General features: G+C 42.7%; 1 protein-coding gene across 4 annotated transcripts in view; it reads left to right on the top strand.

Moving 5' to 3' along the window:
• Nucleotides 1–14,085, top strand: part of ETV6 (ETS variant transcription factor 6) — a 232,759-nt gene that overhangs the window by 86,639 nt on the left and 132,035 nt on the right. For 3 of the 4 annotated variants that reach the window (XM_070410678.1, XM_070410680.1, XM_070410679.1), the window contains one exon: nt 3,504–3,633. The exons of the other annotated variant lie outside the window; for it this stretch is intronic. In XM_070410678.1, coding sequence (XP_070266779.1) covers nt 3,504–3,633 — 130 coding nt within the window. The remainder of the gene's footprint in view (nt 1–3,503; nt 3,634–14,085) is intronic. 4 annotated transcript variants of the gene reach the window in all.

The raw sequence follows: 14,085 nt of genomic DNA, 5'->3' as shown, positions 1-14,085 counted from the left end.
CTCTTTGTAGATGTTTCCATCTGAGGTAGCCCGATTTGTTTCATTTTTTTTTTCTAATTGATGACAGTGCGCTGAATGCTAAGCGCATGGGCTATAGTAATAGACTGAAAAATCAGGACCACGTGGGTTACCCTAGAGATGAACAAAAATAAAGTCAAAGGATTCCAGCTGTATGTGTTGTTCTTTTCAGAAAGGAGCCGGGCACTGGGCTGCATCCTTTTCGGGGTCCCCTGTCTTCTGCTGGCCACTGAGCCCAGGGCCCCAGTCATGTGTGATGACTGTTCGAAAATCACTGGAGGCCCTAAAGGTGCATTTTGCTTTCTCCTGACTGGTCTCTTCATTGAACCTTTTAAAAAAGAGCTTCCTGTGTCCCAAGTTTATGGTGTCAAAATATTGCTGAGTGGAAGCCTTCATCAGGAACAAGAGGAATTCAGGGTTCACCATCACTCAGTCTCTGGCCTTCTTTTTATAGGTTTTATCATAAAATAGCACAGATGCCCAGCCAGTGTGGCTCAGTGGTTGAGTGTCGACCCATGAACCAGGAGGTCTGGGTTTGATTCCCAGTCAAGGCACATGCCTGGGTTGTGAGCTCGATCCTCAAGAAGGGGCGTGTAGGAGGCAGCTGATCGATGATTCTCTCTCATCATTGATGCTTCTATCTCTCCCTCTCCCTTCCTCTTCCTGAGATCAATAAAAAACATACTAAAAAAATAAATAAATAAAATAGCACAGTTGTTTTTAATTGTGTGGACATGTCAGAGAAGGTGGTATAAAATGCCAGGGCAAGCACTGAAGTGTGGCATTCGGTGTAGCAGTAGAGACAGGGGGCCACGCAGAAGTTCAGACCTGAGGCTGTTACAGAGAAAGCACAGTGCGACGAAGGCACAGCACACTGACGATTCAGCAAGTCAGAGCGTACACCTTTTTTTTAAAAAATATATTTTATTGATTTTTTACAGAGAGGAAGGGAGAGAGATAGAGAGTTAGAAACATCGATGAGAGAGAAACATCGATCAGCTGCCTCCTGCACATCTCCTACTGGGGATGTGCCCGCAACCAAGGTACATGCCCTTGACCGGAATCGAACCTGGGACCTTTCAGTCCGCAGGCCAACGCTCTATCCACTGAGCCAAACCGGTTTCGGCGCGTACACCTTTTAAAGGTGGCACCCAGCTCAACTCTTTTGTAAGTAGCCAGAGCTAGACTGTCCACAAAATAAAGTAAAATCCTTGTGGAGGACTGGGCTTTGCCCAGCTTGTCCTTGGTAGAGGTGGTCATGGATGAGGAAGCTGGGATGAGGTGGCCTGTCACTCGTAGGGACTAAGTTTCTTGTGCTTTGAAGGGAAAGTCATCGTATTCTGAAATGCCGTCTTCTTTTTTCTCCCACTCACGCCAACCCATTTTAAAATTCTTTGGCTGCACCAAGTTTTCTTCATCAACAGTTTCACTTCTGCAAAAAAACCTAAAAAAACAGAAAGCTATTTCTGGGAATGAAGTTAACGGTAGATAAGATCCCCAGATATATACTGGGACTGGGGAGGGGAGGGGGTTACTTGAGGGTTGAAGTGTAGGGAGCATTTGTTACAGACTGTTTACAATGCTTTAAAAGCCTGTTTTACCTTGAAAACCCCCTGAACAGATTTTGTATGTTTCCCATGTGAGTTCATGTCTTTCCTCTTTCACCCCAAAAACCCCAAACACGAAAAATATAACTCATCCTTAGAGTTGCTCAAATTATGTGTGATGTTTGATCAAGTTCAAGAAAAGTGAAGTTGAAGGCTTCGCCTCTGGGTGACCTTTCAGAGAACATCTTGATTGATACAGAAATGAAATTTGGCATGTCTGTGCCTGCCCTTAGCAAATTCACCAGGAAACTTTAGGATGCATGCTTGAACAGAAATATTCCAAATGCCCTATTTGCTGGTAGAGGATATCTCAGGGAAGGTGTAGCGATTCCCTTAGGAAATTACAAAAATATGTATATAATCATTTAAAATTGAAACTTCCTACCACAACCACCAAACTTTCCAGGGTATGAACAGAAGAAAAACTTGACTTTGGTTATAGGTCCGGGGGACTCCCCTGCTTCCCTTTGCATATTTGATGAGATAGAAAATGTTAGAGAACTGTCTTTCCAAAACATAAACCCCTGTGCTTTATTTTAATCTGTGATTTTTCTTTCGCTCCTGATTTCTGTTTTCACAATGGCATTTGACTGATCTTCCTCCCCGCCACCCCCCTCCCCAACCTATTTTTAGACCCGGTGTGTCCCACTTTGCTTTGCCCAGTTTAAACCACAGAAACTGACGGAAGTTATGTTCAGTGTGTATGGCCTGCAAGTCAAACTAGTGGATATGCAGATCTAAGATGCAAATTGTACTGCTCTTCTGGCCTATTCGAGGGTTGGTTTCTTGCCATTGTTGGTCATGTTTTAACTTCAAACAAATGATCATCTTTTCCATCCCATCCAGTTGTTTTAATTGATCTAACAAACACTGCCTGTTTGAATTTAAATGGCGGATCTGCCGAAGCCCCCTCCCCTTTCCTTGTCTTTTGCATGTTTTCAGTTAGTCATTTTCTTAAATGCAGGTGATTCTTTGAATCTCTGAAACAGTTCAGAAGAAAAGGAAATATTGATTCTAGATAGAAAATGAAGGGACAAGGAGGCTGTTAGCTTTACAGATAATTCTTTGCTATGAAGAAAAAAAAATTAAACATTGGATATATATTTTGGCTGGTTGTTATATAATGAGATTGGTAGATAATAGCGAAGTCTTGCTCATAGATTGGTTGAACTAAATCTGGAATTTGTAGTCCATCACTTTGTGCTCACCTCTCATTGGATCTGAGTACAGGATCATACTTGGATTAGACTATTGCCAGAGGAGAGGAAACGTGGTTTTCATGTATTGGTGGCATTATGTGATTTGGAAAGTCATTTTTGAGAGTAGTCTGTAAAGCCATTCTCTAGGTCAGGGGTGGGAAATGTTCAGCCCATGGGCCGTGTAAGGCCTTCGAAATCATTTGGTGTAGCTCTTCTAAGGCATTAGGGGTGAGTTAATTAAATGTTTGACCAAACATAGCAGGCTCATTTTAAGTTGATAATTTTGTATGGCCCGAGAATGATGTTATAAATATCCCAATGGCCCTGGCAGAAAAAAGGTTCCCCACCCCTGTTCTAGGACATACTTTATAATTTCCTCCGCCTTGTCTCCCCTCTTTACTTGAACAAAACCACTAGTACAGAGAGGAAAAAATGGGCACCCATTGATCCGAGTCCAGAGGAAAAGCCCTATTTTAAACCTTTCCAGAGTTTTGTTATAGATCCCGAAAGCTGGAGCTCTGAAATGCCACAGAATAGTGTCTGTCGAGGGGGCGGGCGGGATTGCTTGGCATGTGCTCAGATGCCCCCGGTCCCTTTTGCTCCTCTCCCTTAGTTCACACCTCGTTCCAAGCGTTCACTGTCTTTCCCCCTCCCCTCTTCCTGCCTTTGTTTTTAACAGCAAGAGCGAATTTCATACACACCACCCGAGAGCCCGGTGCCCAGTTACGCTTCCTCGACTCCACTTCATGTTCCAGTGCCCAGAGCGCTCAGGATGGAGGAAGACTCGATCCGCCTGCCCGCGCACCTGCGTGAGTGTTGCGCCCGGGGCGGGGGCAGACAGAGGGACAGCCGTCCAGAGGGACGCGGGGTCAGAATGATGGACTGCGTGGAGCTGAGGGGCAGGGCTTCAAGCTGGAGAGGGGCAAGCTGAGAGTGATTTCACACAACTTCACCCCCTCCCCAGAATGGCTTTGAAAACCTCGAGACTCCTGTCCCTGCTTCTCTGTTCGGCTCTATGATGTGTTACCCAAACATCCGGGAATGGGCATATATATGGCAGAGTCCACTCACTCTCCTAAGAGGCGAGATGAATTTTTGGGGACAGTTAGTCTGTCCTTCTAAATTCACACTAACTCCCCTTTAATATTTTGTTCGGCTTTAAGTTTTGCTCAACTTCTGAGCCAGATTCTCTCCCTGCTTTGCTTTTGAAGCTGTGCTTCTCTTCCTGGCTTAAACCGCGCCCCCCCGCCCCCACGCCCCTCCTGCCTTTCCCATGCTGGTTGCTCTTCTTTCCTGGATCTTACATGCCTGGACATGGCTTCTCTCCCCTCCATTCTTCTCCTCCCCTCTCTTCCCTCTCTTGTGCCTGCATTACCTCCGTAGCTTCAGCCAGTTTGCGGTATTTCCCCCAATCATCTCCCAAATCGTCTCTCCCCCTGGCCTCTGCCACCTCCCCTGTCTGAATCTTCAGCTACAACTTGGCAGGGCATCGGGGCCAACACACTTGTGCTGCTGGGCCCGGCTCCAAGCAGCCGACACCTGTCATTTCCTTTTTTGTCTTTCCTGTGCGGCCACCCAGCCCAGATACAATGTGATGGGGGCAGCTGGGGAGAATGAATCACCTGATTCCCACCCTGGTCACGGTGTCCAAGAAAATGCCAGGTTCTCTGGCTTAAATGTTATCCTGAGGGCACAAGTCCAGGTTATGGAGGACACTGGGGGTCACCTTGGCCCTGTCCGAGTTAGTTCCTAATAACTTACATGGTGGCTCGATTGTGCCCGCCATCGCTTTCTGGCATGGTGCTGCTCCCCAGGTCATTCTCCTCTTGTTCCATCCGTCCTGAGGAGCCCGAAGGTTGCCTGTTGAAGGTGGAGAACAATAGGGGACGGAGGACACGGGCTTCTCTTTTTTCTTCCTGTGATAATTCAGGGAATCAGGTGACTGTGGTGCTGGGAGGTGCTGGGGGAACGTTGCTGGCAACCCCTTCTCCCCCACAGTAAGGATGGGTGCCGGGCTTGTGGACAGTGAGGATTGGGGACCACGAGGATTCTCCCCCTCCTCCAGCTTGCTGTGTCTATCACTGTTTACAGAGTTGCTACATGTTAGGGTCAGCACATTCCAGCTTCACTTAGGCAAGGAGGGAAAGGCCTAGCTCCACTCTACCATCCTCTCCGCAATGCACTTTCGCAGACCAGATTGGGACTGTACAGGTGCCAAAGTCATGGCTGCAGGCACTGTTGTCCTTGGTAAACCGAGCGCTTTGGCACCATGGCAGCAGACAGGGTTGCAAAAGAAACCACAGCCAGGTAATAGCATCTTTTCCTCCACAAGCTGCCCTGTGACTAGTATACTCACTTCAGGATGGAACATACTCGTGCCATGCAAGCCAAACACTCCTCCTACCAAATCTCATTCCTTTCTTCATTCTATTAATAGTTACTGATTACCGGCACTGTACCAGGGACCTTCTGGATGCTGGGGATACAGAAACGGACAAAGCAGACCACGCTCTTTGCCAGGTGCAGGGAGAAAAGAATTACAAACACTTGTCCCAAACGGGCTGCTGTTTCTTTCGTAGCTTTTTATTCCTGTACTTTGACACATTTCTCCAAGGAGGCCCTAATTCCTGGTTGGTTTCTGGATGCCCTTGCATATGTCAGCTCTTTGACCATAGAACTGCCTCCCCATAGGAAGTTATGGTAAAACAAAACAAACATACACCAAACTGGCAGTCAGGAGACCTTAATTCCTAACTAGTTCTGCTGTTACACCAGCTGTTTGACTGAGTCAGTGATTGTAACATCCAGTTTTCCTATCATACCCATTGTGACCGAACAAGAGAATGTCAGCCAGCCCTCTTCCAGATATTATTATTCTCACCTAAGGAATCATTCTCCCTCTGTGAACTGTTTTTTCCACCAACACTTAACTGTTTTCAGGAGTAGTCAGTTTTCTTAGTGAGCCACAGCTTACCACTGTTTGGCCAGGCTCTACTGTGGTAATCACACAATCTCAGGATCACAATAACTCACAGTACCCGTCACTGTGTGAAGCCCTTTATGTAAATTATCTTGTTTAATTCTCACAGTAATACTTGTAAGGTCAATATTCTTTTTATATCCGTGTCACAGATGAGGAATTTAGGGCTTAGAGAATTGAAGCAACTTGACAAGGTCACACAGTTTGTAAGAGATAAAGTCAGGATTCAAACTCAATTCTGTCTGACTCCAAAGCTTACATTCTTATCTGTTATGTTACCATGTGTGTTTAATAAATATTCTTTGGATGGATGGATGGATGGATGGGTGGATGAATTCAGGGTTGGCACTTAATCATTATTTACTAATGTGGCCATAGCGTTGGTTTATGGCTAGAATCTGTTCTTAGGATCAGATGGTTAGATTCTGAAGTCTAGCAATCAGTTAGACCATAGAATCTAACAATCTGTTCTGAGTGATTCAGTATTCTAACTGAGGACTATGGTCAATCAGTTATTGAATGGTTTGCTCCATTAGGTGGGTAGGTAGGTGGCGGGTGGGTGGATGTATCCCCCACATAGATAATTATGAGATATTGGACTGTATCATATTGCTGCCAACCTTAGAATAGATTTACTTGTTAGATTATGGATTTGGTCAGGTGATGATTTTGCCTCAATGCCTACTCTCAGGCAGCCCGACTTCAGGGACCTCCTTGTCAGTCTGCATGAGCCCCATTGTGACACCATTAGTTCTGACATCTGGAATGAATCCTCTGAAAGTGGAGGTTCCCAGGATTTTGTTGTTTGTCTGCAGCTGGGGCTTTCCACACGAGGCTGCAATGCCCTCCTCCCTCTCCCATTCCAGGACTCCGCTGCCCATCATGCTATTTGAGAAACATCTCCTGCAGCCCCTAGGAGGGTTGAGGCCATGCCGTATACTTAGAGATGCATCCCAGCTGAGTTTCCAAACCTAAAAGAAAATAAATATTCTAACAAGGGAGTGGGGTGATTGCTGTTTTAATCTGGGATTCCAGACAATTCCCAGTGGAATGCTCATGGAAAGTACGGGGAAGAATCTGGAAGCCAAGACAGCAGCAGGACATTTATGGTATTACGAGGTTGAAAGCATTTTTAGCTGCTTGTTTTAAAGAGATACTCACCAGGCTGGTGTGCCTCAAAGTAGCTTCTTTTCATCATTTATCCCCATTGATCTATAGATAAGCCCTCTTTCTTAACTCTTTCTTTTTCTCCTTTCATTCTTTTTTTTTTTTTTTTTTTTTTTTTTTTTTTTTTTTTGACATTTTTTTTTTTTTTTTCCTCTTAAAGTATTACAAAGGGTATTACATAAGTATCCTTTTTCCCCCCCCCGCCCTTGACAAACCACTACCCTCCCTTACCCCCCAGTGTCTTATGTCCATTAGTTATGCTTATATGCATGCATACAAGTCCTTCGGTTGATCTCTTACTCCCCTCCCTCCTGCCCCCCAACTCTCTCTGGCCTTCCCACTGCAGTTTGACAATCAGTTTGAGGCAGCTCTGCCTCTGTATCTATTATTGTTCAAAAGTTTGTAATGGTCTTTGTTATCCATGAATGAGTGAGATCATGTGGTATTTTTCCTTCATTGACTGGCTTGTTTCACTTAGCATAATGCTCTCCAGTTCCATCCATGATGTTGCAAATGGTAGGAGTTCCTTCTTTTTAACAGCAGCATAGTATTCCATCGTGTAGATGTACCACAGTTTTCTAATCCATTCATCTACTGATGGGCACTTAGGCTGTTTCCAGATCTTAGCTATGGTGAATTGTGCTGCTATGAACATCTGGGTGCATATATCCTTTCTGATAGGTGTTTCTGGTTTCTTGGGATATATTCCTAGTAGTGGGATCACAGGGTCAAATGGGAGTTCCATTTCCAATTTTTTGAGGAACCTCCATACTGCCTTCCATAGTGGCTGCACCAGTCTGCATTCCCACCAGCAGTGCACAAGTGTTCCTTTTTCTCCACATCCTCTCCAGCACTTGTCGTTTGTTGATTTGTTGATGATGGCCATTCTGACAGGTGTGAGATGGTACCTCATTGTTGTTTTGATTTGCATCTCTCGGATGATTAGTGACTTTGAGCATGTTTTCATATGTCTCTTGGCTTTCTGAATGTCCTCTTTTGAAAGGTGTCTATTTAGATCCTTTGCCCATTTTTTGATTGGATTATTTATCTTCTTTTTGTTAAGTTGTATGAGTTCCCTATAAATTTTGGAGATTAAGCCCTTATCCGATATGACGTTGGCAAATATGTTTTCCCACGAGGTGGGTTTTCTTGTTGTTTTGTTGATGGTTTCTTTTGCTGTGCAGAAGCTTTTTATTTTGATGTAGTCCCATTTGTTCAGTTTCTCTTTAGTTTCAACTGCCCTAGGAGCTGTATCAGTGAAGAAATTGTTTTGGCATATGTCTGAGATTTTGTTGCCTTTGTATTCTTCTAGAATTTTTATGGTTGCCTGTCGTACATTTAAGTCCTTTATCCATTTTGAGTTTATTCTTGTGTATGGTGTAAGTTGGTGGTCTAGTTTCATTTTCTTGCATATGTCTGTCCAATTTTCCCAACACCATTTATTGAAGAGACTATCTTGGCTCCATTGTATGTTCATGCCTCCTTTGTCAAAAATTAATTGAGCATATTGGTTCGGGCTAATTTCTGGACTCTCTATTCTATTCCACTGATCTATATGTCTGTTCTTGTGCCAGTACCAGGCAGTTTTGAGAACAGTGGCTTTGTAATACAGCTTGATATCTGGCATTGAGATCCCACCTACTTTGTTCTTTCTCAGGATCGTTGCAGCTATTCGGGGTCTTTTTTTATTCCAGATGAATTTTTGGAGAGTTCGTTCTAGATCTTTGAAGAAGGCCATTGGTATTTTAATGGGAAGTGCGTTGAATGTATAGATTGCTTTGGGTAGTATGGACATTTTAATGATGTTGATTCTACCAATCCAAGAACATGGTATGTTCTTCCATCTGTTTATGTCTTCCTCTATCTCTTTTTTCAACGTCCTGTAGTTTTCTGAGTAGAGGTCTTTAACCTCTTTAGTTAAGTTTATTCCTAGGTATCTTAATTTTTTTGGTGCGATGGTAAATGGGATTGTTTTTCTGATCTCCCTTTCTGAAAGTTCACTGTTGGTGTATAGAAATGCCTCAGATTTCTTGGGGTTAATTTTGTATCCTGCTACATTGCCAAATTCATGTATTAAGTCTAGTAGCTTTTTGATGGAGTCTCTAGGGTTTTGTATGTATAATATCATGTCATCTGCAAATAAGGACAGTTTTACTTCCTCTTTTCCAATTTGGATGCCTTTTATTCCTTCTTCTTGCCTAATTGCAATGGCTAATACTTCCAGTACTATGTTGAACAGGAGTGGTGAGAGTGGGCATCCCTGTCTTGTTCCTGTTCTTAGGGGAAATGGTGTTAGTTTTTGTCCATTGAGTATGATGTTGGCAGTGGGCCTGTCATATATGGCTTTTATTATGTTGAGGTATGATCCTTCTATTCCCACCTTTCTGAGAGTTTTTATCAAAAATGGGTGTTGGATTTTGTCGAATGCTTTTTCTGCATCAATTGATATGACCATGTGGTTTTTTTCTTTCAATTTGTTTATGTGATGTATCACATTTATTGATTTACGGATGTTGTACCATCCTTGCATCTCTGGGATGAATCCTACTTGGTCATGGTGTATGATCCTTCTGATGTACTGCTGGATCCGATTTGCTAAGATTTTGTTGAGGATTTTGGCATCTATGTTCATGAGGGATATTGGCCTGTAATTCTCTTTCATTGTGATGTCTTTACCTGGTTTTGGTATTAGGGTGATGCTGGCTTCATAGAATGAGCTTGGAAGCGTTCCTTCCTCTTGAATTTTTTGTAGTAGTCTGAGGAGGGTAGGTTTTAGTTCTTCCTTGAATGTTTGGTAGAACTCCCCTGTGAAGCCGTCTGGCCCTGGGCTTTTGTTTGCTGGAAGCTTTCTGATGACTGCTTCAATTTCTTCCATAGTTATTGGCCTATTGAGGTTTTTAGATTCTTCCTGATTGAGTTTTGGAATGTTGTATTTTTCTAGGAATTTGTCCATTTCCTCCAGGTTGTCCAGTTTGTTGGAGTAGAGTTGCTCGTAGTATTGTTTAACAATCATTTGTATTTCTGTGGGGTCTGTTGTTATTTCGCCTCTATCATTTCTGATTTGGTTTATTTGGGACCTCTCTCTTTGCTTCTTGGTGAGCCTGGCTAGGGGTTTGTCAATCTTGTTTATCCTTTCAAAGAACCAGCTCTTGGTTTCATTGATTTTCTGTATTGTTTTTTTGGTCTCTATTTCATTGATTTCTGCTCTAATCTTTATTATCTCCTTCCTTCTGCTCACTCTGGGGTTTTCTTGTTGCTCTCTTTCTAATTCTTTGAGTTGTAGAGTTAGATGATTGACTACCATTTTTTCTTGTTTTTTGAGATAGGCCTGTAAAGCTATAAACTTCCCTCTCAGGACTGCTTTCATTGTGTCCCAGAGGTTTTGGATTGTTGTGTTTTCATTGTCATTAGTGTCCAGGATGTTTTTAATTTCTTCTTTGATGTCATCGGTAACCCAATCAATATTTAATAACATGCTATTCAGCTTCCAAGTGTTTGAGTATTTTGGGTTGTTTTTATTGTAGTTTATTTCTAACATTATGCCATCGTGGTCTGTGAAGAAGCTTTTTATGATTTCAATCTTCTTGAATTTGTGGAGACTTTGCTTGTGACCCAATATGTGGTCTATTTTTGAATATGTCCCATGAGCACCTGAGAGGAATGTATATTCCGCAGCTGTGGGGTGAAGTGTTCTGAAGATGTCAATTAAGTCCATCTGATCTAGTGAGTCATTTAGGATTGCTGTTTCTTTGCTGAGTTTTTGTCTAGCGGATTTATCCAGTGATGTCAGTGGTGTATTAAAGTCCCCTACTATGATTGTATTGTTGTCGATCTCTCCCCTGATATCTTCCAGAAGTTTTCTTATGTATGTGGGTGCTCCTGCATTGGGTGCATATATGTTTACCAGGGTTATATCTTCTTGTTGTATTGATCCCTTTAGTATTATGAAGTGGCCTTCCTTATCTCTGGTTATGGCCTTCACTTTGAGATGTACTTTGTCAGATATAAGTATTGCTACCCCAGCTTTCTTTTCCTTTCCATTTGCGTGAAAGATATTTTTCCATCCCTTCACTTTCAGTCTGTGTGAGTCCCTTCTAATGAGGTGGGTCTCTTGTAGACAGCAGATGTATGGGTCATGTTTTTTTATCCATTCAGCCACTCGATGTCTTTTGGTTGGAGCATTTAGTCCATTTACATTTAAAGTTATTATTGAAAGGTACTTGTTTGTAGCCATTTCTTTTTTTGTGTGTGTGTGTGGCTGTTTTCTTTCTGAGCTTGATATTTCTTCTTTTTACACCAGTCCCTTTAGCATTTCTTGCATGGCTGGCTTGGTGGTGATAAACTCCCTTAGCCCTTTTTTGTCTGTGAAGCTTCTTATTTCCCCTTCAATTTTGAATGATAGCCTTGCTGGATAGAGTATTCTTGGATTCAGTCCTTTGCTTTGCATCACTTTGTAGATTTCCGTCCATTCTTTTCTGGCCTGATGTGTTTCTGTTGAGAAATCATTTGATAATCTAATGGGAGATCCCTTGTATGTTACTTTCCGTCTCTCTCTTGCAGCCTGTAAGATTCTCTCTTTATCCTGAACATTTGCCATGGTAATTATGATGTGTCTTGGTGTGGGTCTTTTCGGGTTCACCTTGTTTGGGACTCTCTGGGCTTGTGTGACTTTTTTCTTCCCCACCTCAGGGAAGTTTTCTGATATTATTTCTTCGAATAGGTTTTCTAATCCATGTTCATCTTTCTGTTGTTCTGGCACCCCTATTATTCGTATGTTGTTTCGTTTCATGTTGTCCCAAAGCTCCCTTAGGCTCTCCTCCTGTCTTTTAATTTTTTTCTCCATTTGCCGTACAGTTTGAGTGTGTTTTGCTTCCTTGTCTTCTAATTCACTAATTCGGTCCTCCGCTTCTCCCAGTCTACTGTTGATACTTTCAATGGAGTTTTTTATTGAAGCTATGTCACTCTTCATTTCTTCTTGGGACTTACTTAAGTTGTTGATTTTTTCATCTGTTTCTTCTAGCTTCTTGCATAAGTAGTTGAGTTTTTCATCTGTTTCTTCTTGCTTCTTGAACATGTGGTGCATGTACTCTAGGAACCTTATTCTGAATTCTTTTTCCGTCATGTTGCATATCTCTGTCTCACTTAGCTGCTTTTCTGGCGAGTCCTCCTTTTCTTTCCTTTGGGGGTTTCTTTGCCTACCCATGTTTGATCTCGCTGACATATGTAGATGTTGAGGTGTTCAGTGGCTGCTCCCTGGGTGGCAGGGGCTCCTTGGGTTGTGGTTGCTGCTCAGACGGTTGCGGTAGCAGCTGCTTTCCAGTTGGCAGCAGCTCCTCTGGTGGGTGTTGTTCACAGCTGTGTTGGCTCTTCTGGCTGGTGGGGGGAGGCTTCACGTACAGTTGCTGTTCCACAGACAGAGGGTGTGGTGATCAGGAGGCTGTGGTGATCAGGAGGCTGCGGTGATCAGGGGGCTGCTGTTGCTTGGATTTGCTGCGTTGATTTAAAGGCACAAAATACAACAGAGCAAGGCACAACGTACCAGGCACTGAACACAAGTATATTCACAATATTAATAACTCCAAATAAAGGTGACCAACCGAATTAAGAGAATTAGGGGATAAGGGAGAAAGAAGAGAAGAAGATAAAAGAGAGAACAGAAAAGAAAAATAAGAAAAAAACAAACAAAAAAGGAGTGCAAAAATAGAATTGGGAAAAAAGAGGGGGGAAAAAAGAGAGCGAAAAAAGAGAATGAAGTAGAAGTGGGGAAGAGACTCCCCGTATGAGGAGCAAACTCCAATAGAACTGCCACTAATCTCAACAAATTCCAGCAACAGATCCCTGGAGATGAATGCAAACTACAAACCACCAATAATATCCAGAGGGGTAAGGGAAAACAGAAGCACAAAAATAGCTGGGGTGGGGTGGGGGAGGGAAGGGAAAAACCAGCAGAAAAAAAAAGAAAAAGAAAAAGAAAAAGAAAAACAACCTCACAACCAGTCCTAAAAAAGAAGAAAAAACACAAAACAAAACAAACAAACAAATTTAAAAAAAAAAAAAAAAAAAAAAAAAAGCCCAATATATTCAACAATCAAGAAAACAATAGAAAGATAAGAGAGAAAAAAAATGGTTGGAAAGTGAAGAAGGATAAAGAATAGGTGTATAAGGATTTAGAGCAGTAGATTGGAAATAGGATATATAAGTAGGGTGGAATTAGACAGGGGGTAAAAAGAGGGAATTGGGAAGGTCTGGAGCAGGAATAGGGTAAGAGAAACAGGACACCAAAAGGGGAAAAGTAAGGAAGAGGGTTTTAGCAAAGAGGTGGAATTGAGATAGGGAAAATTAATGCTAAAGGAACGATGAAAATAGAATGGAGAACACTAATCCCAAAAGAAAATAAAGAGAAAATAAAATGGCACTTTAAAAAATGGTAAAATGGTAGGAGTAATAATACTGGTTAAAAATAAAAATGTGGTAATTGAAAGGGTAAAATCAGGTGATGGAAAAAGAAGAAAAAGAGAAAAAAAATTGGTTTCTTAGTAAAAAGGTGAAAAAATTAAAAAGAAAAAGAAAAAGAAAAAATTTGCAGTAGTGATGGTCTTTCGGTTCTTCTACTCTTCAGCCTGGTTCGCCTTGGTCCTGCCAGGTATTTAGGAGAGTGTTGCCTGCATTACACTGTTCCTCCGTGTTGTAAATCACAGTCCTGATTTTAAAGCAGGCCGTATTTGTGATCCAGTCTGCCTTAATTTGTATTCCCCTAAGAGTCAGTTTGTGGCTCAACCTCTGGGTGGCAGTGTTTTTGGGTTGGCCTCTGAGGCTATACAGCTTCTCTATCCTTTTTTAATCCTTACCCTGCTCTGTGTTGTTGGTGGGACTGAAAATCCCTCTATAGGCCAGACCCTGGTAACTCCCAGGGACTAATCAGCTTGTTTTAGTCCTTTATCTCATACAGGGTGGAATCTGGGTGTGGCTGTGCTCCTTGCCTGGGGGGCTGGGGGGAGGAATTCCACCCTCTGGAGGAATGGCTGCCCCAGTCCTGGGCCCAGGGGGGTCTCAGCACTCAATTCGCTGCCACCTCCTCCGGCTCCCCCTCTTTCCTCAGCCTCTCCCCAGATTC

The sequence above is a fragment of the Myotis yumanensis genome, unplaced genomic scaffold (genome assembly GCF_028538775.1).
Source record: "Myotis yumanensis isolate MYYU_CA2020_CCGP unplaced genomic scaffold, mMyoYum1.0.hap1 SCAF_3, whole genome shotgun sequence".
Taxonomy (NCBI): domain Eukaryota; kingdom Metazoa; phylum Chordata; class Mammalia; order Chiroptera; family Vespertilionidae; genus Myotis; species Myotis yumanensis.
This window is presented reverse-complemented; position numbering and strand designations above follow the sequence as displayed.